General features: G+C 38.3%; 1 protein-coding gene across 6 annotated transcripts in view; it reads left to right on the top strand.

Annotated features, from left to right (window-relative positions):
• Window positions 1-206: 206 nt before the first annotated feature.
• The window catches only part of TAF1B (TATA-box binding protein associated factor, RNA polymerase I subunit B), a 49,455-nt gene continuing 25,592 nt past the window's right edge, over window positions 207-24,069 (top strand). For 2 of the 6 annotated variants that reach the window (XM_074861573.1, XM_074861574.1), the window contains exons 1-8: window positions 207-314; window positions 1,122-1,220; window positions 1,708-1,795; window positions 3,653-3,750; window positions 3,974-4,069; window positions 4,668-4,797; window positions 8,195-8,357; window positions 14,843-14,942. In XM_074861573.1, the coding sequence (XP_074717674.1) occupies window positions 294-314; window positions 1,122-1,220; window positions 1,708-1,795; window positions 3,653-3,750; window positions 3,974-4,069; window positions 4,668-4,797; window positions 8,195-8,357; window positions 14,843-14,942 (795 nt within the window). In that variant the 5' untranslated portion in view covers window positions 207-293. Of the gene's footprint in view, window positions 315-1,121; window positions 1,221-1,707; window positions 1,796-3,652; window positions 3,751-3,973; window positions 4,070-4,667; window positions 4,798-8,194; window positions 8,358-8,444; window positions 8,625-14,842; window positions 14,943-24,069 lie in introns of those variants that run through there. The other 4 variants (XM_074861575.1, XM_074861576.1, XM_074861578.1 and 1 more) reach the window with 4 other exon arrangements.

The raw sequence follows: 24,069 nt of genomic DNA, 5'->3' as shown, positions 1-24,069 counted from the left end.
CCCATCGCCACCCCAAGCGGCACCGGGGAGCAGAGGTCCCTCGGCGCCCGAGCGCTCTCCGGCGAGGGGAGACGGGAGGACGCGACGGGACCCCGGGCCGCCCGGCGGCAGGGCGGCGATGCCCCGGCCGGGGACAGCCTCGCACCGCGGGGCCGCCGGAGGCAGCCAGGCCGGAGTGCCCAGCCCCGCGGCGGGCCCGGAACGCAAGTGCCGGGGCTGCCGTTTCCAGGCCGGCCCGCGGCGCCGGCGCTCGGCGCGGTTGCGGCGGTGTGGGCCCCGGTGCGGCCGCCGGCATGGAGGAGAAGGAGGCCACGGTGGGGCCGGGCGGCTCCGCGGCGCAGGGAACGGTGGGGGCGGCTGGTTTCGCTGGGCCGGAGGGAGCTGGCAGAGCGCGGCGGCTGCGGCCGCGTGGGAGGCGCTTCCCCGCCGGGCCCGGAGGCGGCGGGCGAGGCCCTGCCCGGACCCCTCGGCGCGGCGGCCGCGGGGCCGGTGCTTGGCAGCCGGCGGTGGCGGGTGCTTTGTCCCGGGCGGGGGCTGGCGAGGGGCGGCGGGTGTGCCGCCGGCCGCCCTCTCGGGCCCGAAGGGAGATGCCCGTCCCCGGCACACTCGTGTGGGCTGCTTCTGAGAAAAACTTTAAAAAAAAATCTGTTGGTTTTCCTCTTTTCTTCTTCCTCCTCTCGTTTCTCCGGGAAGTCTCCCTTTCTCCTGGCACATCTTTTCGCCGACTTTTGCGGGCTTTCTTCCCCTGCAAGTGTTTCTTCATAGTTCTAGAAATTTATTTTTCCTTTTATCTCCTGCTCTCTACTTCTTGTCTCTGCTTCCATTTCTGATGGGTGGTTTTTTCCAAGCCATGTCTTGTGTGAGCTAGGTGCGGATTATTATTCCCCTTGTTCTAATGTTCACATGCTCAAGAGCTGCTGCTTGCCAGCTGAAATGATTTGTTCACAGTTGTCTATGACTGATAGCAACTGCTATGATGGCTTGTTATCAACCAGAGATAACATAAAGGGCATAAATACTCTCCTCTGTGAACAATCTCAAAAGCTATGTAGTAACCTAGTAATAGTGCCATTTGTTTTACTTGAACATGTGAAACTCTGTTGGTTTTGTTTTCCCTTTAGAGAGATTTTAACGAACGCTGTGCCCAATGTTCAGAAGTGAACTGGGGTCTCACTGATGGAGGCAGATTTTATTGCAGATCTTGCCACAATGTTACTGAGGTAAAAAGCTAAGTTACTGGCCTTGGAAAGGATTTACGTTGCTTGCTTTTTGGTTTTGTATTAAGAAAATGTTAGATTTTTCTCCTTGGCATTAGGAATTGAAGGCAGTATTGTGATTGTTACTTTTTCATGACATTGTTTAAAACTAACGTTCCTTTAAATCACAGAATTTAAAATGACCCATCTTTAGACGCTGAGTTGCTGTAGCTGTAGTGCCGGAACGCTGTCTAGGTGCCTTAGAAGTATTGCCTGAGTATTGCTGCACGCTAGTACAGTACCAGTGGGGGAAACCCTGATACATACACATCACTGTATGTCCAGGATAGTAATTTTCTGGTTTTGCAGCTTCTCAGTGAAAAGTTCAGAATGTTGTCTCCCTTTACTTTAGGAAATTTGAGTAAGTTCCTCTATTATGTTTTATGATGGGGCAATCTGCGCAAGTTAGTCCTGGCTTTTTTTATTGCTAAGATATATTTCTGTTTTGCAGAAAATTACAGAAGTTGAAAACACTGATTTTACTTCTAATATAAGAATCCAGACAGTCTCCAAAGGTTTAAGAAAGCAGGAAAAAACTGGTATGTATGAGTTTCTCTTATTTCGCATGAGTGGCTGTTCAGCCAGGGTTCACCTAGCCCATTATGTCTTTGATGGTGACCAAAAGCAGATAGCTAGGAAAGACTGTAAAAGTGGGAACAAAATACACCTCCCAAATGCTGTCACAACCTTCAGCAGCCACTTTTGGTGACTTCCTGAGCCACAGGTGACCTCTGTGAGCCTGGTGGTGGGTTTTCTTGGATTGAACAGAGCTATATGTAACTTACTGCTGCTTTGATTTGTGGAAGCCAATACTCACTGAGGATACTGGTGGCACACGTTCAGATGTGGTGTTTGTTCCTTCCTCGTGATGGCTATCACAAAACCAGAAAAGTTGTCTGTCTTCGCAAGTGAGATGTGACAATGGTCCAGCTGTTAGAATGTCGGTCTGGCTTGTGTTACAGGTACTTGCACCTGTAACCTTACACACACACACCTACATGGAAGAGATTCCATGTAGTTACAATAGCTAAACCAATATTACATCTGTCACCTGGAGTCAGTTCTATACTTTTAATTTAATGATTCAGAAGAATAGTAGTCATTACATATGTTGATATATGCCATAAGGATGATATGGTAAGGCTGCTGCTGGAGCTACATATATATATACTGTGATGGCTGGATAGATGTTTTACTGTTGTGGCCACTTTCAAAAAGCAAAAATGCATTACAATGCTAAATGAAGCACGGGGTTACCTTTGTCTCTGATATGCTGACCTATCTTCGCTCTGCTGCGGTGGCAGTGGATTACTGCATTCCCTTGGAAAGAACAATTGTGTGGAAGTGAAGGGAGGAGTGAAAAGGGGAACAACTTTAACATCTCCACTCGTCATTGTCGTGTATTGTTCCTAAAGTCTGAACTGTGTACCTCTTCATGCTTTTTATTTCTCCTGTTGGGAGAGTCATTAGCCATCCTCCAGACTTCTTAAGAGAGAAATCCTTAGCTTCACACAGTCCATTCTGTGAGTGCAGTTACATCTTATTATGGCAGCTTATTTTCATACATTTATAGAAGTAAGCTGGGTCTGTGGTTAACAGTTAAAGCCAACATCATTAAAGTAGGGCAGAAGCTTTGGGCAGATAACTTCTAAGATGGTGAGATGCAAGGTGTCATTGGAAGGAAAAATGATGAAGAACAGGTGTGGAGGGAATGAAAAGGAAGTTGAGAAGTGCAGAGAAAATTTCTAAAACCAAAAGCCTGTAGAAAAGGAGTTTAAATATAAAGATGTAAGGGTGAAAACTAAATGAAATGCAGTCTGAGGGAATAGTTAATAGATGGGAGCAGGCCCACTCCTCATGAAATTCGTGGGGTGCTGAGATTTGCTAGAAGCTTGGAATATCTAAGAAAGTTTCTTTCATTTAAATATATACAATTCTGTGGGAGAGAGTGGTGAAGAACATGGTGATACTGGTTGTTTTTTGCCTGACTCACCACCATAATGTGTTCCAGTTTTCTGTGCCAGGGATGGGAAAGAAATGATTGTATTTCATTTTTTAATGATAGGTTTTCAGTTATTTTAAAACTGGTCACTTAACTCTCCACTTGAATACAAATGCCACACTAGCAGTTATAGTGAAATATATTATTCTTGGGGAAATGTGTGGAGAACAGTGCTTGTTCAGTAGCTTTTCTTCTTGATTAAGACAGAATAAATGGAAGTTAATGGAGTATTCAGTGTAGCTGGTCTATGCTCTAGGATCTGAAATTATTAAATAGAGACACCTGTCTCTGTCCTGATACCAAGAGAACAGAACATTAGGTGAAAATAAGTGTGCATAAGGTTAAAAAAAACCCCAGAACGGTACAAAAAAACACTTTTTTTTTTTTTACTTAGATGGAGGCTGCGAATGGTATGTTTGTGAAGGCTTTCAGTTTGTACTCAGGAAACAAGCTGAAGCTTTGGAAGCGTTAGGAGTATGTCCACAAATGAAGGTATGTAGGTGTCAGTGTGAGTTGTACACACTGTGTGTGAGTTACAGGAGTTGTTATTTTAAAATATTGTAATTTTTAAAGTGAATTGAACAACTCACTGTTTTAAAACATAGTTTATAAATGACAGTTAATAAAATTAGAGCTGGAACATTACTCTCTGCTCTCTCAACAATTAATGATCTTGTAAACTTTGTACTAATCACTATCCGTTTGTATTTATCAGGATGAAGTTCTGTGGAATTTTTGGAGGTGTTACCTTCAGAAGACCAAACAGGCGTACTGCGACAGACCAGCTGGGGAAACTGTCAGACCATTATCAGTAAGTGAAAAGCTCAAATCCCCTGAGATGTTGGTATCTTTTCAAAAAGCAGCAACAGAAACCTTCTTTGTTCAAGCCACATATCTAGCTTGCATTAATGTCACTTCAGCATGAAAGATGTCTTCTAAGCAGGGTTCCACATGTCCATTTTGTTGTTCCTTTTTTTCCTATTTTTCCAAATATGGAAAACTGCTTATTTAAAAACAATGCTTTGTCTCGGCACAGATAGTCAGTAGATAGAGCAGAACTTAAAATACAAAATGCATCATCAGCTACCATCCTTTCCTACTTGCTGTCTTGAAGTTACTTATTTCACCAAGCTTTGATTCTATGTATTCTCAATTTTCTGGTCCTTGTAGCAGGTTGAAATGTAATGTAATAACTAGAAGTCTTTTTATCTTGAGAAATCCTTTAAAAATACTTTTTTTTTAAGCATTTCTTTATGTACTTGTGATTCACAGAGAGAGTAAAAATGTGAACAGTTTGAGCTTAAACTTTGTTTACTGTTGATCTTGCATCTATCATGCTTTATTTGGTTTCTTCAGATTGGAACCGTAACTGACAGTAGATAATACAATGATTTATTTACAAAAAACAGGTGTGTGATAGCAGTACCGATGTGGACAGTGACCCAGAGAGACTTAGCCTTCTTTACTCGTCTCTCTCTGAGAGTGAGGGGGATCTACAGACTGATTGCAGCTTTGTCTCATCAACTAGCAAGGTCTCAGGTAGGAGCATGAACTGAACTCTCTAGAAAACATTTTTGTATAGTTTTTTAATATAAATAAACACATGTAAAGTGTATTCACATACAATGAATTGGAGGAACTGGTTGGAAAGTGTAAAGTTTTCAATCCTGTTTGCCACTAGAGAACTTTATATTCTACCAAAAATAAAAGACTTTCCCCCCAGCCTCCACCCAAAGAGATGAAAGTTGAACAGGACCTGGAAATACAGTGAGAAACACAGGAGGGAGTTCTATTTTATAGCGAGTTTGCTCCATTCCTTCTGTTTGGAGTGGGAAAAAGGTGCTATTGTATCTGCAGAGCTAGATGTTCACAAACACAGCAGCCGTAAAGAATAAGCACTTGTTTAGCTAATAGCAGAGCTGTCAGTCGTGACTTTGATGTTAAAAAACATGAGTTTGTTCTCTGAGGGGGGAATACTTTTTTTCCTATCCCATAGATATATTTAGCTTTCTAATTTTTTCCTTACAGTATCTTTGGTATTTCTGTATCTTTTGTCTCTGCATTCTTTTTACTACTTTCCCTATAACCCCTTCTATCAAATCCTTCTTTTAGCATTGCATCATATTCTCCTTTCTGTTCACAATATCAATTTGAAAATATTTACAGAATGCTAAACATTTTAATTAAAATGTTATAGAAATTGGAGTGTTTGGTGCTACTAGGCAACTGTAATGCCTTGACAGTGCTGCAACATCTGGTATTGGAAGTGCATTTCAAGGCGCATTTGAAAGCTTATGTTTGTGTTTTAAACTTCTGATGGTTTTTCTTTTTTGCTTTATTCTTTGCTTGCCTTTTCCTTCTTTGTCTGTTTCAGTGTTTCTTTTTCCCCTGTTACATACTAGCCTCTTGTATGTCCCATTTCTGTTCTTCTATGGTATTGCCTGTCTGCCCTCAGAAGAATGCAGTCTTGTTCTTTCATGTTTTTATCTTTATTTCATAAAATCCAGAAATGGTAATAGCATGAGAAACTTGATCTGCAGCAATTAAAAAAAAGAAAAAAGAAATTTTAAAAAGTCCAAACAGAATTAGAGAGGGGAAAAAGGTGGAAAAATGGTGACACAAATTTTTGTGAATATAACGTAAGTACCTTTCATCCTTATATATTAAAATGACAACATTTTCAGGTAAAGAGTCACTGTATGTTTGTACATGTAGCAGATCTTGGGTGTTGCAGAAGTATATATTATATGAAGAGGAAAGAATTGAGTGAAAAATTTCTAGTGAAAATATTCCATTGAATTTTCTTCCTCTTTTTGATGTCTAGGGGAACTCCTTTCTTCCTTGGTACTTGTGCCTTTTATAGTTATGTTTCTTAGAGTTTTAGAACAGCTAGATAGTCTTAAGATAGGCCATAATTTAATGTGTTCTTGGTCTGTTGTTTCAGAGATTGAATGCAGGTTTAAGTAGTCATTTCACTAAAAGCATTTGAAATTAATTAAGAGTTCAGTGTAAAGTAAATTTTGGTGAAATCAAGCAAACAGAAATTGTTTTGTATATTTAAATTTAACACAAATAATACTAAATGTGTTCTAGTTAATTATAAGTTCTTGTGAAGATTCATAGGTTTCCTTTTCTGTGCTGTTTTTACTGAGCTGTTATTGCTACAGACTGGAAACCTCAACACCCTTTTTTTCTTAAGAGGCTTGTCCAACCAGCAAGCGCCTTTTTTTTTCTTTTTTGTTATTTTTGTATAGGGTTAATAGCAAATTCCACCGAGTATAGCACTGAGATACTGCTGGAGAAGCCTATTAAACTCTTAAATTATTAGATGTGTGTAACTGTGTGTTGTCATGCATTGCATAACCTGGAAGAAATAAAAGGAAATTGTGTGCCATCATTAAGGCTACAAATATAATGAGGATTATTTTAAATTGAGTTGAATGTGAAATTAATAATGAAGCTTCGGTTGTGAAGCTGTCTTTAAGCACAAGTATCCATGTAAAAGGTGAAACTGTTGACTAAAAGGATTAACTGATGTTGCTGCTTTTGTTCCCTGACACACCTATACGTGATAGACCTCGCAGGATGCTCTCATCTAGACCATGTCTTAGTCTGTATCAGCTGTATGTCTGAGACGGTACTTTTAACCCCTTGCTGTATCCTTAGTGCTACTGGCCGCTGTTTTAGGGGCCGGTAGGTGGCATCAAAGACCAGTTCTGTCTCAGGAACACAATATTCACAGTCTCTTCGTACTGTGAATCAGTGGGTGCTGGACCTCTACCGCTGACCGCTGTCACCTTACAGGTTTGGCTGTCACCTGCCAGCGTAACCATGGAGCTGCCAAGCTCTCTGATGTTTTAAACTGTTTTTTGCAGGCTGCTTGCCATGGCCCTGCAGCTCCCAGCTGGGGAGCTGTGAATCCAACCCTTGCTGTTCCTGTCTGAACAGGTGAACAGTCTGTGGGGAAACTGAGTGAGAAAATCTCTACAGAATCGATGCTGATGTATTGTGCTGGTGTGCTTTAAATGCATTTTCATCCGTCCTGGCTGGGTCATGATGTAGGGAAGAGAGGCTTTTACTTTTTTCTGCCTCCTTCTGTGAATTCCTAGGTTTCACTGCTGAAAAGGTTCCTAACTCATAAATCACTCTACTAAATTAAATTTCTCATTGCTGCTTCTCTTAGTTTTTAGTGATTCATCTCAGTAAGGAAGTAGGGAGGTCTGGTTGGTTGTTTGGTTTTTTTTCACCCTCTTCACCATTTCCTACATTTTTGTTCCAAAGGTGTTTCTTTGTCATTGAATTTAGATCAGTTTTTTAAAAGAATACCTGTGTTTCCACAGTCGGAGATTATACGGCAGATGGATACGCACCTTAACCCCAGTAAAATTTCTGCAATGTAAATCATTTTCTCGTTAAAGTCCTGACTGTGCTGAAGTTTAAAACTCTGTGTTTTAATCTCCAACTCTGAGGCATTACTTTAAGTACATCACATTTTGCCTTGTTTCTACACTGTTCTCTTATCTCTCAAATGAAAAATAGTATTTCCAGCTCATAAGTGCTGCTAGTTACACGTTGTTTAGCAGTCAATGTCCTTCTAGAACTCCAGGTTTAAGGGTAGTTCCCAACAAAAGGTCTGTTTTGATGGGTAACGGAGTTTTGTCTCTTCATATGATCCAGTGTCTTAGTCAAGTGAAATAGCAGTTTATGAAACAGGTGGTCATATTGTGGTAGGTGTATAAATTAGAGTTAAGCTGTTTAGCAGAAAAGTACACAAACTACCAAACCACTCAAAGTAATGATTTCAAAATGTTATTAGTTGCTGAAGAAGCGTCCTTGTATATTCCTTTGTCTTGCTTTCTATATACCACGGATTGTGTGTAATATCATAACAATTACTTTTTTTTTCCCCCTTTTCTGTTTTTAACATAAACCCAAGAAAGCACCTCGGTGCGCTCTCGCTCTGGATCAGTAGATGGTAGCTTGTATTTAATGAAGAACCCAAAGGAGAAACTGAGGATGACGATGCCAATGACCCTTTCATTTTGTTACATGGCATTACTCTGGGTGAGAGAAACAATGACATTATCTGAGCTCTTAAGGTATGGATAGTCTCTAGTGAAATATTTGTTGCTTTTATAAATAATAAACTTTTTAAAAATTAGACCTTACTATTGCCCTCTTACTAATTTGCTCAGTAATAGTGAGAAGTTCTCTATATGTGTCTTTTCTTTGACATAACAATTCCTGAGAGAATGTTCTCCTCTGTTGATTGCAATTAATCTCGGAGAGACCTGTAAGGGACAAGGTTTTGGAGCTAAAGAAGCTTTTTATCCTTCTCCTTCAGAATTTCTTAAGATTCACTGGAGGTGTGTATGGTCACACTTTTGCTATATTTGCTGTAGTCAGCATGCCAGAATTAAATGAGTAAACATTCTCCAGGACTTACATCAGTGTCATCATACAAACAATACCAGCAGTATATAGGGATCTGAAAGGTAGCTAAGTAGCTTCACGCAATGGAGTTGGACACAGAAATTAATATAGGAAGTCCTTTTTTGTCTTCATATCTTTGTAATTATCAGAGTTCAGAATAATACAGCTTTTAATATAGTAGAAATGTTCTAATAATAGGGTTTGATGCTGAATGGAGACTGTCAAACTACTGCTGACAATGCAGTTCCCTTCTGCTATGAACACATTACTGATTTACTTAAGGAATGAAAAATAATTCATCAACTTTTCTTGTTAGCAGTAAATATTTTCAATCAGGCCCAAATAATAAATTCAGGACTTCTTAGATTTTCCTTGAAAGGCCTTTTGTATACTGATACTCCTTTTTAACAAGTGTTGAAATATTGGGTATTTCTAAAAAGATGGTGAAAAAATGTTACTTTGCCAAAATTTAAGGAACAGAAAGACTCAAGTAACTGTATGTTGCCAAATCAAATTGAAAACTCGCACAAAATAAAAACTGATTCAAAATTTAGTTGATACGGTAGATTTCCGTTCTTTAATTTTTATTTTTCAAATATATAACCTGTGAGCTAAAAGGCAAGGCAATGAGTACATCATCCCCCACCTGTGGTGCATGTAAGTGTGGTGAATGCAAGGAAAGTTTACCCCAGAGCCTGATCTTCCATCATGGCCTCTCTCCCCCTGGAGTGTGAACTTCCACCTGTGCTTTTCTGACTGTACAAGCTTTCTGAGAAGAAAGGGTATTGAAGAACACTCTTTTGCAAGTACTGTTAAAAAAAGGGATGTTTGTATGTCTCAAAGTACTAGCTAATTTATTGCTATGCAAAACAATGTTTAACCCTTTGAATTTAACTTTAGGGGGCGGCTGTTGCCTTCATCGATCAGAATTGCACAAACCGTTGCATATTTGCATAAGTGGATATGCTGTGGCATAGAAGATGCTTGTAAAATGTTCAGCAAAATGTCAGAGTATTCAGAATTCAGACTAGCGTCATGCAATACAGAAGTATGTACTGAGTAGATTAAGAAATAGTAGAACTCAGAAGTAGTTTTCAATAACAAGATTTATTACTGACTACTGTCTTCGTAAGGAAATTCTGTAGGAGTCAGAACTACTGTAATGTACTTTGTATTTTTGTCAATGATTAGAAAATAACTATGTGAATGCTGTCTGATAATGTTTGTATATGGCAAAAATCCAAGTAGTAAATTACAATTACTGGGACGGAGCAAATGGTTCACAATAAAGAGTTATTGCTTACCCCATCCTGTTTGGAGAGAAAAAAGAAAAATATCTGTTCTTTGGTTACTGTATCTTGGAAACTGTCTCTGGAAAGCATGTGGGGTCATGTGAGGCAAGTACCTCCTCACAAGTTTCTCTCTTAGTATGATGGTGTAGTTTGAAAAACAACAACAACAAAAAATCCAACTGTCAAAATCAACTGTTAAGAGGAAAGGTAGATTGTGTTGTTTGCATATTAATGGTATATTGTTGTATTTGGTACTTTAAAAATTGGGGACTGCAGAAAACATCCAGGAAAATGATTCAGAAGCTGGAGAACATCCTTTGTGCTGAGATCCTTAAGAGATGAGCACATTTGATTGAAAGGATTTAGAAGAAACATGAAAACAGTAAAAAAAGCTGGAAGAGGAGAGGAAAAAAATTAAGTACCAAATATAGCACAGAAAGGCATAATCAGAAACTAATAATTGGAAACCAAAATAAGATGATTTGAGTGAGAAGATAATCATATAATTAGATACAATTTATGGGTGTAATACTTTTAAAAGTGGGTAAATTGGAATGATTCAGTGACTTTAAATGCACTGAACATATGAACAATTAAATGCAGAAAATTATGTTTAAAAGAATGTCATTTGTATTGCAAAGTTTTACCATGATACCATAGTTATATAAGGACGTAATTACATTATCATGCTTCCCTCCCTACCCTTGAGGTTTTTGCCTTTCACAAGTTTGATGAAGAAGAGGAAAGAATTTTAGATTGCATGAACTACCATAAAACACTTGTTTTCTAACGTCTGAATATTTAAGTTTAAAAAAATCAGACAATGTTCACATTTTTGCATGCATTAAGATACACAGATCAAAATAGCGACAGACCAGAGATGAAAACGATGCAGAGAAAACGTTTAAGTATTCAGCATTACCTTTTAAATCTTTATAGTCAAATTGTTTTATTTAAACCAGGTGAATTACAGTTGTGCTTAAAGTTCTGCCTTGTTTTTTCCTCAGTTTGGTTTTCTCCCTACCCTGAAGTCAGCTGACTACCACTCCTCCCTTGTGATACATGCTTAGGCACCATGGTAGGGCAATCTGCCAGCTTTTAAAGGATTTACAACACCAAAAATACACTCCTCCTTGCTACTTGACACACTTAGCAGAAAAACACTACAATTACCTCCTCTGACAGGGACTTTTTGGTTTAAAAATAATATTTTTTAACAACCTTCTACTCAAGTCTATGCAACACATTAAATCCTTTTCCGTTGTGAATAGTCTCACAATACTCCATATACTGTATATTATTTATCTAAATAATGAATAAAATTGTTGGCTTGTGCAAAAAGTTTCAAGATGTTAGACTCTGAGATTCTGAGAAGTAATGCCTTTCAAATGAGGTTATACCTAGCTGTGCTGGCAAGACCAAACTTGTAATCAGTTTGTGGCATTACAGTGTGGCTTTAACAGATGCATCATTTCCTCGTAGCATGCAGAGGACTTAGGATTTTTTTAGTTCTTGGACCTCACTAATGTGTGCTGCTGCTGTAATTAAAAGTACATGGACTGTGTACTGTATCTGCCAGTCAAGTTTTCAAGCACTTCACTGTTACAACATAGTCTTACAAGTGTTTATATCATCTGTCTGTTAAATGAAAGGTTTGAAAGAACAGCAGACAGAAGAAACTGTTCTGAAGTGGTGTTCCAAATTTGGGCTTTTGCAGTAAGTGTTAAAACCCTGAATCATCAGCACATTATATTCATAAGAGGGTATTTATGCTGTTTCTTGTATTTTTAGAACATAAAACCAACTCTTAACCTGAGAGAGAAGAGCGTTCTTTCGTATGGAGACAGTAATTTCAAGCTAGGAAAGATGTCATTATTTTTTAAACAGTTGCGACTTGGTGCAGCCAAGTTAGCGAAAACTTCTTTTTTAAAAAAAAACCCCAACATTTTGATGGAGATTGTTTGTCTCTTGGAGTGTAAGGATGTGGTTCCAGCATCAGTTAAGCTGATCGGAGTTTCTGTTGCTGTGGTCCTGCATAAACATTCCTGCTCTTGCCCTGGGTACTAGCATTTGTCCAGTTCATGGCATATTAGTTGAAAGAAGTAGATCTGCAGAAAACTAATTTTGCAAAAGAAAGTTTCACTGGACATCTTAGCACAGGTTAATTTGCTTCACCGCAGCCCCTTTCCACCTTGTGCTGGCAATAATGTTCCTGCAGTCAGCTGAGTCGAGAAACCCTGGAAAACAAAAGACTAGTTTTCAGTCTAATCCTCTGAGAAGTCATACAAGTGCTTTTGTCAGCAGGGAGGGTGTGTGGCAGAGGACTGAAGGGAGGGTGGGATTCCCCATTTCAGAGGCAGGGAGCTGTTAGGGTGGTTTGGCTGCAATCACCACTACACCACACCCGAAGGAAGCTCTTGATTGTTTGTCTTCTTCCAGCTGTTGCTGTGCTGGCTCAGGAGGTTGCTGCTCTTGGTGTCTTGGTACCAGCTCTTCAGATCTGACAGCTAATCATGTCATTGCACCTTAACATGTGTCAGCCAAAGCTTATCATCAGCAGAGCCAGTAATGGGTCACTGTTGTTGAAAGAGGAAGGTCTTGCTTCTCTTTCTTCTATCGTTCTGCCTGTGTGATGCATCCCCTTCCCTCTCCCAACTCTTGCACTTGGTGGAGCCATCTGCGAGCCTCCTCAGTTTGTTAGATGACAGGAGAGAAACCCTTCTTTCTGGCAATAGAGTAACAGGTAGTCTTGCTGCTGTTGTGAGTTATATTTGTGGAAAAGGGTGATGAGCAACAGGAGCACGCAGCCACACCAAAAGGGAAGTACTACTAGTTATGTTGAGCTTTTAGGTTGGTTCAATCCAATTTGTGAAACCATACCTCACGTTTACGTTCTCCAATTTAGTGCAGATGACCTTGACTAAAATGAGCTAAGGAACTGACATGCAAGCTGCTCAGCAGATCAGGTGGGATGGCAAGGACAAGCAACTGGTGCTGGGTTTGGGTGATAAGCTCATGGAGTATGTGGACCAGTGCACATCTCCACTTGGGGTGGGGAGGTGCCCTTTACACTAGCTGAGGAAAGCTACTGAAATGTCGTTAGCAAAATGTACATCACACGATTTGATTAGAAAGGCTTATGCAATGACTTTTACCTCTTCATTTAAGAGACTAATATGCAGAGTTTCAGAATAAAAAGTATTGGGCAATGTGATTTTTCAGATTGCTGGTTTTTTTTCAGAAATCATTATAAATGGTGGGTTAACTCTGAGAGAGTTTTGATTTTAAAATGCACTTTTCGTTTTAATCCTGGTTTGAATTCAATTTTTTAATTAAACTGAAAATTCAGTTAAGTATATTTTTTTAAAAAATTAGGACGTAACTGTAAACTTTGCAGTAACTAGCCTTTAAATATCATTTTAGTCAACTTCAATAAATATACACTACATAACCTGTAACAAGTGGTGATTAGGGCCCTGGACTGGGAGAGGGAAGGTGAGTTTGTGAATTGGTGTGGGCTCAGGAGGGAGGTGAATCTTCCACGGCTGTGGCAGCTCTGTCTGTGAAGACATGGTTCTGCCTTGCTTTTGTTTTTTTTTTTTTTCCCCTCCAGACACATTTTGAATGAAAGTGGCAGATTGTTGTGCTTCGAGGAACTTGGTCTTTCAGCTTGTAGGATTGGATCCAGCTAGCGACTGAAGTGTTTAGGTACTGCCCCACATTGGGAGCAGATGCAGAGCCCAGCCTTACAACCACTGTAGGAACCCAGGAGGGACTTGCAGAGTTCGTAGACCAAGAAGTTACTAGTCTATGTAGCAAGATCAGAGAGATACTGTGCAGATAACACAGCAGGCAGGAGAGAAAATTGTTTTCAAATCGCTAATATTATTTAAAGAACAGGGTCTTCTCTGTTTGAAATGTTCATTTATTCAAGTTTAATGTACTCTTTTTAACAAAATTGTTTTAGAAGAGGAGTCCCTAAAGCAGTTCTAGCTTAGTCCTATGGGAGACCACTAATATGCTTTAATCTGGACTGGGAGTAGAGTCTGCTTCATTGTGAAGATCCATGCTTGTTCACTGCTTGCTTTGCCCGGCGTGAATGTCAGTTAAGAGCAGGGGTTTGGTGTGGTGGTGGCTTTTTATTAGTATCTGTTGCTAAGTACCATCTTTACATATATATACATATATGCATATATGGAAAAGTCAAGAAAAATCCCAAATAATACTGTCAGCCACTTATCAAAGCCAGTTTTTAAGAAGAATGCATTGTTTGGGTGCAAATAAAAAATAATTATTTTGTGTTTATTAGTATACAAAATAATTTCTATTCATACCCAAATAATACTTTTTTTTTTAAAAAAAGTCAGAATACAGATGTAACCAATGGGATTTCAGGTCTGTGTATCTGCTCATTTTTCTGTGACTTTCTTCTCTACTGTGTTACCTGACTGAGTCCCCTCTAGCAGAAAGTGTGTATTTTAAAAGTAAAATTTACTTAAAGCTTTAGAATTTTGACAAAAAATTCCATGCCATTCAAAGGAGGCTTAAAGCAGTTTCAGAAATGCAGTAGCTAAAGAATGTGCAGAACAAACTCTGTGTGTGTTGATTGTCAGCTTACTGCCATAACATTATAATTTGTCAATCATATTTGAGCTTGAACTTAAAGGCCTGTTAAATGATTGATCTGGTTTTTGTCCCATGGAGCATTTAGGGGGGTGTAATTTCAGATAGAATTGCTTAGGCAGTATAATACTCATGTTATTTCAAATCAGAAGTTGATTTGTATATTAATTTTAGAATAAACATGTGCATTTGTCATGCTAAATACTATTTTGATTTGGTCTTTTTTTTTAATGCAGGTTTGTTTTTGAAGGTCATATTCCATATTTGAATGTTTTCCAGCATTTTCCAGAGAAGATGAAATTACGTGGACCTGATATTAAGATCTTTTGTGTAGAGGTAATTTTTTTTTCTTAAAGGAAAGAAAAAACAATGACCGTAACCTAATTATCTTGTGGTATTTTATTTTTTTTGGTCACTGTACTAATAAATTGATTAAATCTATTCTTATGTTATAGAGTTCACGTTTCGCATTATTGGAGCCTGTGCAGAAACCAGTGCACTCTGTGACTCAGAGTGCTTTAATCTTTAACCAGTCTTATTAAGCTGATTACTTCAGTTAAAACAAAATCAATAAGTACTTGTGGAGAAAGAGGTATTCAGAACTGCTCTTGGAACCCTCAGAAATAGGATTTGGCTTCACATCTAAGGGCAATATATTATCCTTTTAGGTGCTTATTTAAAATATCTCTTGGATTTGTTTGTAATTCCATATTCTTTTCATAAAATATGGTTTAGATGCTATCTCTTGTTCTGTTTCTTGCTGTACTGATAGAAATATATCAAACCTAAAATCTACATAAGGGGTTATGGCCCTTCTAGAAGCTGAATAGTGATGGACAGTCTTGAGTAAAATGTAAATTTCCCCTTTTTAAGGTTACTATGTATAGTGGTAACAATTACCCACTGCTGTTTGTGTTGCAGAAAAAAAGTTTATTATGGATTTTTGAAGTGTGCAAATAAAATCTTAGCTTTTAAGAGCAGAAAGCAGCAATTCTGCTAGCAGGAAAAGCTAGCTTTTGGTCTGCTATAAGATGTTTGTAGCCCAAGCCCTCAGTGATGGTATTGCAAGTAATGTTACCATTCTCCAATATGTAGCTTATATCCAGCAGGTCATGAGCTGTTCAGAAGCTAATCTGTAGCACTTTTTTTTTTTATATACCACTACTATCCTGTCTGGATAAATAATAATTATTGCCTCAACTTTTTAAAACTTCTTGATTTCTTTTTCTGTCTTAGATTTTTCCTTGATAGAAAAGATACATTATGTTGAAATGTGGGTGTAAACTTTTTCTTTAAACTCTTTTAATTCTCAGTCTCTCTGTCCTTCTTTGCCTCCATCCTTTGCAGGTGTTTTTGTCTCTCAAAAATGGTTACATAGAACTTGTATTCTGGCCTGACTAAATAAAATGCACACACCCCCGATCCTACAAATCACACAGATAAAATTTTTGTATGAATTCCAGCTATAAAACTTCTACCATGCCTCAAAGTGGGAGATCTGCTTTGCAGAGAGGAGATGACAAATGCCCTTGGAGATCCTACTGCTTTCTTTTGGGATAGAGCTGTTTCTGGCATGCAGGATGATCTGATGCCAGTCCTGAAGGTGATTTCATCATTCCCTACTAGCTTACTTTCTCCCAGAGCTGTAGGTTTGGATTATTCTACTGTCCCTCCATAAGCACACTTCCACTGTGGATTTGTAGCATGCCCTGATGTGGGAGCAGGACTTCATGACTTGAGAGCCACAAGCTGATCAATTTAATCTCATTCCACCTTTATATAAAAGAGGAAGTCTAGCCACTTCACCCTCTGTCTTTAACACTTATACAGCATATATGCACTTTCCTTTTTTCACAAACCAGGAAAAGAAAAAGCAAATCTGATTTTTTTGGCTTAATACTGCTTATGATGAGTCTGTATCTAGTGTGGTCTGCTATTTAGTTTACAGGAAATTGCTGTTCTAAAAGCTGAATTTGTGTAAGTTTTGACTTCTGTCTTGCTTGTCTGTGATACTGACACCTGCACTCCTCTCTTCCATAGTATACTAATCAAGTAATCTCTTAACTTTGTTTTCATTGTGATACATAGGTAAAGTTCTGTAAACTTACTCTACAGTTTGTCTTCCAGCCACTCCAGTATTATTGTGGCTTCCTCTTTCTAGGAATATTGGCTCCCTACTTTACCTTTAATGTTCCTTTAGTAATGCATCTCAGGTTTATTCAGTTTTAATATTTTTTACTACATTATTGGGTTGATAATTGCAAAAACCTTACTAGCTGTTTCCTACATCTTATGTTTCAGAACTGATCTTGCTGCTCATTGCAGCACTGAGGTTACCAATAGCTTACTGTATCTAGTTTTGACATCTGAGTTTTGAGAAATTCAAGAGATGAGGTTATTGTCCTGGAGCAGGAAATCAGATTGTGTAATGCTCCATCCTGAAAATACAGCCTGCATTCTTTTCTCCTTGGTGTTCTGTATATAATATTCTATAGACTATTATCTTCAAAACGTTTATGGAATTATGACTCTTAATAACCAGGCAGGTAAGATGCTCTAGTGCCATTATTTGTTGTGCTTTGAGTCTGGTGAATATAAGCTGCAACCACGTCCAAAAATGTTGACAACTGACACGACTATTCAATGTCTCCTTTTTATTTTGAACAGATTTTTAGTGCACTTCATTGTGTCTTGTGCTAATTCCCTGCAGCCCAAATTTGAATCAAGAAGTAGTTATGTTGTAGTAGCTTGAAGGATTTGAAGTCATACTAAGTATCATTTTATTAGTTAAGTACAAATGAAGCCTCACTTGATAAGCCTCATGTTGTATAAAAACATTCTCAGTGGCTTAGTTTCTTTTCAGTAACAATTTCCAAGATACAAGGTTGAAGTTGTTACAACTTTAAAAAAATAAATGCAACAATTATTACAAGATGAGTCACATCTACTTTCTATCTTTCGATGTAATGATGTGTGCACGTGTACATGCACAAGGGTTTGGATTTTTTATGCCCCGTCACTTAGTAGTAGTATTTCATACGCAAGGAATGTGACTAGTCTCAGGCTTTTCAGCTGATGAACTTCTGTGCTGTGTAATGAGTCCGTATCATGGACAATTTTTCCTTGTCCTGCGTACAATTTAGCAATTAGAGGTGATTGCTGCATCTGTCATACAAGGAGAGGCAGAAAGAGCTGGGATATTTATAACTGAGAAGAGAAGGCTGGGGGGATTTCAGTAATGTGTATAAATACCTGACAGGAAGGAGTGGGGATGGAGTCAGGCTCTCTTCTTGGTGGTGTGCAGTGGAAGGACAGGAGTCAACAGGTGCAAACTGAAATACAGGAAATTCCATTTAAACATAAAACTTTTTTACCGTAAGGGTGATTGAATGCTGGAACAGGTGGCCCTGAACCACTGTGGAGTCTGCATCTTTGGAGATGCACAAAACCTGACTGGACACAATCCTGAGGAAGTTGCCGTAGCTGACCCTGCTTTAAGCAGAGGCGTTGGACTCAATGATCTCCAGAGGTCCCTTCCAACCTCAAGTATGCAATGATTCAAATGGTATAGTATGCCTTGTATTCTATTTCACATTTTCAGTGTAGGTGGCAGATAAGCCCTTCATATGTTAGTGATGGAACACCTAGTAAGAAGGCCATCATTCTTCATTCTGCCCAAACTGAACTTTATTTAAAATACCTGCCACAAAGGTTATTGTATCTGGACACCTCTGCCCAGAAGTCTGGGAGCTCTGGGAGTGGCAGCCTCGTAAATGAAGAGAAGCCTCCTCCTCTCTGTATCATCTTTATCACGATGCGTAACTGTTAGACACATGTCAGGTCCTAGCTGGAGATAAGTGCTACCTCACAGGTATTTTATGAAGGATAAAAGTACTTTATAAAAGGTCTTTGTGTAAAATGAGTTGTTTATCTTCCATGTGTGTTTATCTTTCCATTGCTTCAAGTCTCTTTTCTAAGCCTTTACTTGATTAGTCATCCTATTTATCCGTTCCTTTATTAAAATCATGTTTATGTCAGAAGTAAGCCTTTGGTAAATGGGTTTTACCTAAATGCACAGTCAGAGGGTTCACAGGGCAAACAGCACCAGTAGCAGGATGCTCCTGCTTAGTTCTTAGTTCTAAGTTCCCAATACACAAGAAGAAAAACAAGTTTTCATCTTAGTCTGTAAGATTTCCTTTTTCTAAAACAAGTATTCTTATTCCATTTGATTAAAACCTTCTTTTATGCATGAAGAAAGAATAAGATACGTAAGTTTGGGGTTTTGTTCTACATGGGAGATCAAGTTTTTTTTCTTGATGTTTGCAATTTGTTTAACTACAGTAAATCCATGCTGATCTTGAGGCTTGTGCCAGTAGCTAATACATCTTTGATGAGTGCAGTCATCTTTTCACTTTTAGGTGGAAGTCATTTTTGCTTCCTTTTTAATGCACAGGGTATCTATTTCTTTAAAAGCCCACTAGTGTAAGAGTTAAAACAAATTTGTAAATTAGTAGTAGTGTATATATAAAGTTCCGTGGCTAATTTGCTTTCAGCTTGTTTTCTTTTTATTGATAGTATCTGTTCTACAGTGGAGCTACACACAAACTCCCTCTTCCATTTCTGCTTGAAGTAGGGGTACATCCTTAAGATATGTAGCCTCTATTTTGTGTGTAGAGATTTTTTATCCTCATACAAAATTGATTAAAGCATCCTTTTTCTCTTGAGCTAGCAACAATTTGTCCTTGTCATAGATCTGTTTTTCCTTCCATTTTTGACTCAGGACCGTATCCCTGATTATCTTTTATGTAATTATTTTGCTTGTGCTTTAAAGTTGTTTCTGCTTTGCTGTCTCAAGATTACCTTTAGCTTTCATTACTTTTTATAAAACTAATTACTTTTTGGTGTATTTTACCCTTAATGCATTGTAGATTGATTATTTTTTGGTTTTGATTCTCACATTCTTACATACACACAGACTTAAATGTATGTGTATATATAGGTAAACAGGTCACTCCCATGACTGTTGGGCAACATGATTTACTAAAGTGTTGAAGATAACAAACACGTCACTTTGGAGTATGTGCTGTGTGGAACAGGATAGGTGTAGTCTCATAAATATCTTTCAGATCCTGTTGTTCTGAAGAGCTTTGGGAATGGTTGTCTTTAGATGCACAAGTATCTGGACTTGGCAAGGAGCCCAGTGTGTGACCTCAGAGCAGGTCCCTTCTCTTAGTCTCTTCTGCAACTTTAAAATAACTCCTTTCCTCCTAAATTTATTAAGAATCTCTCTTTTTCTCAGAGATGGGGGGGCTAGGAGAAAGTTGAGCTTGGTGGGTGTTAGATGAATTCTGTTCAGAATTGTTCACCAACCTGCCCTCGAAGACAAAAAGAATGGGTATTTACTGAATTATCCTTGCTACTTCTTCTGTCCTGGAGTGTGGTCATGGAATGGCTTCTCTATATAAGCCTTTCTCTTTTTTTTAATTTTTAATTTCCTTTTTAATCTTAGGTGGAAGTAGCTGCACAGTTCTGAGTCTGTTTCTAAGCTTCAGTGTTAACAGTGTTGTTGATAGACCTTGCTGTCTAGGAACATATATCTTAAAAATGCTTCCTTTTTTGGTTTATGGTTTAATTCAATTCCTCTCTGTCGTCTTCTCTGGTTTTTTGTCTGGATTTTGGTTTTGTGGGTTTTTTTATGATCCACTGAGTATTGCTGCCTATAACAAGAAATGTACTTATTTAGACAGGTTTGACCTTGCAACATAAGAAAATTAATATCCAGGTTACTTCTTGGTTGTCTTAGTATATATTGGGGGTTTTTTTTGTTTTCTTTTACACATCCTACCTCAGATTTAGACATATTAACAGAAGCAATGTTTAGTTTGAATTCTGCTGTATATAATTCATGTATTTGCCATCCCTAGATTTCCTGATTCTTAAATAACTCCTAATGTTACTCTTCAGATTTTTCCATGACACAGGAATGCTTTCTAAACTTCCAGCTGAGAGGGTTGTTAGCATCTTCCCTACCTTTGCTTGTGGAAAATTCTTGAATGCATCCTGGTAAAGTGGCAGCAATATACAGTGCTTGTCAGAAATCAGTGTTGTGGACAAGAGGAGAAGAATCATGAAACACAAAAGCACATGAAGATTTTCTCCCCTTTCTCCCACCTAACTGAAAGGCTTCTTGTTTCTTCTCCCTGATATCTTTTTTCTTTCAGGCTTAATAGCTTATCATTCTATGTTAAAATTATGTCTATTTTTGTCAGTATCAGATTAGGCCAGTAGCTCTGGGCAGCTCTCCATTGTGTTCAGTTTAATAAGAATTTTAATTCATGCTCCATTATGAACTGATGTTGGCTTTGATGGAAAAAGGAAGAGTTTTAAAAGAAATATTTACTGCCCTAAGAAAAGGTCTAATTCATCCGGGGTCTTCCTTTTCCTTAAAGTAAACTGTGATAGGTGTTGAAGCAGGTACCATAATGCGTTTAAAAAGTGGACTGGAAAACTTTAGATCTCTGAGAATGTGCCACTTCAGTGTCTAGCATTTTATTTTGTATGATGCTTTACATTTATTTTATTTTATTTGAGTTGGAGGAGTATATACCTTGCATGCATGTGTTCACACACACTCCCTCCCTAGCTTGGATTATTAAATTTCTTTCCTCTTTTATTTGGGAATGAAAGGCTTGTTTTAAACACTGAGAGATGATCATTCTTCTCTACGCTGTCTGGAAACTTTCCAATTCTTTGGTTTCTTCTTTTACAGTATTCTATAGCTTGGTTTCTTTTTTTGTTCTTCTACTCCATTTCTTTCTTTACTCTTTTTTTTTTTTTTTTTAATTTGCTTGATTTTATTCTTGGCAGCACTTTTATATCCATATTTCTCTGTCACTAATCCTTCTGCCACCCATCTTTCTGTGTCAGCTTCAATCAGTCTCACTTCTGCTGAGGATTTGAGAGATCCAGTTTCTGAGATGAATTTGCCAAGATACTCCTCTGCTATCAAGGATGCTTCTGTTTTGCTCCTTTGTTCTGCACACCTTGCTTTCCAGCAGAGCAGCTCTTGAATTTTGAGTACAGTTATGCGTTACAGTCTTGCAGTGAGACTTTGTGGTAATTTTGATTTGGGTCCTTTTTAGCTATCCCATAAAGGAGGAAAAATGTTTTTCAGATCAGCTCCTTGTGAGAGTGTGAGAGCTGGAGCTTCAGTCAGCTCTCTCCTCTCCTGACCTTATGAAGATTGCTTTACTGACAGGATATTTTTAGCTTCCATTTTTCCCATTACCATTGTATTATTTTCTTCAGGATCCGTGCCAAGCTAATCATTCTGGAGTTCCTGAATCTCCCCTTTTACATTTTTTTTTAAATACTGCATATTAATGTGGAGAGTCCTTTGATGTTCAGAATTTCTTAAGATTATTTAAAAAACAACATTTGTGTTTCAGAGAGCTCCTCAGTTACTTCCTTGAAGCTTCTTGTGTGTAAATCATCTAGGTCTCTCCTTTGTAAAATACTCAATTTTATCAGATAGTGGTTTGCTTTTTTGCAGGCATAATTTTTCTCTTCCTTACATATGATTTTAATGAGATGGATTCATACTCTTTTTCCAGTTACAGAACAATCTTGATTTTTTCTTCATGTTTGTTTCATGACTTACCCTTTTACCTGTGACATTGAAATTCAAGGTTTTGTTGGGTTTTTTTTTTTTAGTTTCCCTGCTGCTTATGGCTTAGTTGTCTTTACCTCTTGTTTCATTGCAGAATATCTATAGTGCTGGTTTTTGCATTTTTTTATCCAGGAGATTGTCCCTGAGCACTATGCAGTCAAATCCCTCCTCTGCTTCAAAAGGGGGATCTTTTATTTGTGGTTTTCTGTTTATCCCATTATCCCACAATAAAAAGAGGGATATGACAGACCTGTCTGGGAGTGTAGTGAAGTGATCTACCAGGACTGTGTTTGGAGAGGGCTAAAGCATGTGCTTTCATATCTAGGAGCTACACATTTTTGTATCATTTACTATCCTACTGAGAACAAAGTTTAAACTCGGGACTTGTATCCTTGTGCGGTAGTATGCAGTGTGGGACTTGTCTTCTGGGTTCAAAATGATGATGTAATGTTAATCATTTATGTTACAATATGGTTAAATGTTGCTGAGTTTTACTACAGGAAGGAGGTTAAAGATATTGAACCTCAGATTTAGCCTCTCTTTCTGATTCTCCTCGTTACAGGCAACATTACAATTGGAATACGGTTGTTAACACTTGTGCTGTATAAACATTTTGTGCCTTGTGACCATCTAACAACTCGGTTGCTTGGTAAAAACTGGTTTGAATTAAATGGGGATGTGCCACAAAAATGTATTTGAATCAATTCAGCATTGTTCAAGCATAGTAAAAGCCATTTTGTTTTGTAAATTTAGCTGACAAGTTTAAGTAGTTTAAGACGCCTCCTGATTTTGATTTCCTTGTGAATGTTGGGGGCAGAAGAACTGTCAGGTAGCCTGGAGGAAAATATAAAATTGAAGAGTTTCTCATGGATTAAGAAAAGACAATTGCTCAATATTTCAATGATTACCTGCTGTATACAACCAAAACTAAGACTTGGTTGTAGTCTTCAGTTTTCAAGACTAATGGCTCAATTTTAGAAGTAATTTGGCATTCAATCCTCATTAATTTCTAATCATGTCTGCCAGCTTGTCACAAAGTATGAGGGGGTTCATGTAGTTTATGCTGCTAGGATTGGCTGAATAATTTGGCTATATTCTGACCAGAAGTAGCATCAGTACTACAGGTTTCTTGAAAACTAGTTCTTTAAATTTACAGTACTGAATAACATGTGGAAACTATCTTATCACTTTTGTATCTAAGTGTATTGCTCATCTTATTCACATTGGAAACACTCGTTTGCATTTTTTTGTTAGGTATTTTAGGCTGCTTCTGATTTGTTTTGTTTCCTGCAGTCAGGAGCATATCACAAATTGATAAAATATTTTAACTGCGTTTGAAGTGCCTAAATTTAGACAGATGAGATCTTCCTTGGGAGGCTTTGAAAAGTAGCTACCTCTCACCTCACTGAGAGCACTTTCATTAGGTAAGTTAAATGTAGATACTGAAGGATAGATAGATATTAACAGAGGGATTGTTGTTAGAGTATTGATGCTTCTCTCTTCTTGCCTACACTCAGCTCTTTTCCTGGAGGCCTGGGCGAGCTTGTAGAGTTTGCATGCTGCTTTCACTCATGGTGGTAATTCTTCCCACCTTGCACTGAGAACAAAGCCTAAGTACTTTTTCATCATTCTTTCGAATACAGAAAAATTAATATCTTCTCACAAAATAAAATAGGTGAGCAGTGAGCTTTATTGCAGCACAGGAAGGAGTGAGGTCTGTACTCAAACCATGAGGTGCTCAGGGAAGAGCATGTCTGTGAGGACGACGTGACTTAGGAATGACTCCAGAGCACG

This window comes from Strix uralensis, chromosome 3, assembly GCF_047716275.1.
Source record: "Strix uralensis isolate ZFMK-TIS-50842 chromosome 3, bStrUra1, whole genome shotgun sequence".
NCBI lineage: Eukaryota > Metazoa > Chordata > Aves > Strigiformes > Strigidae > Strix > Strix uralensis.
This window is presented reverse-complemented; position numbering and strand designations above follow the sequence as displayed.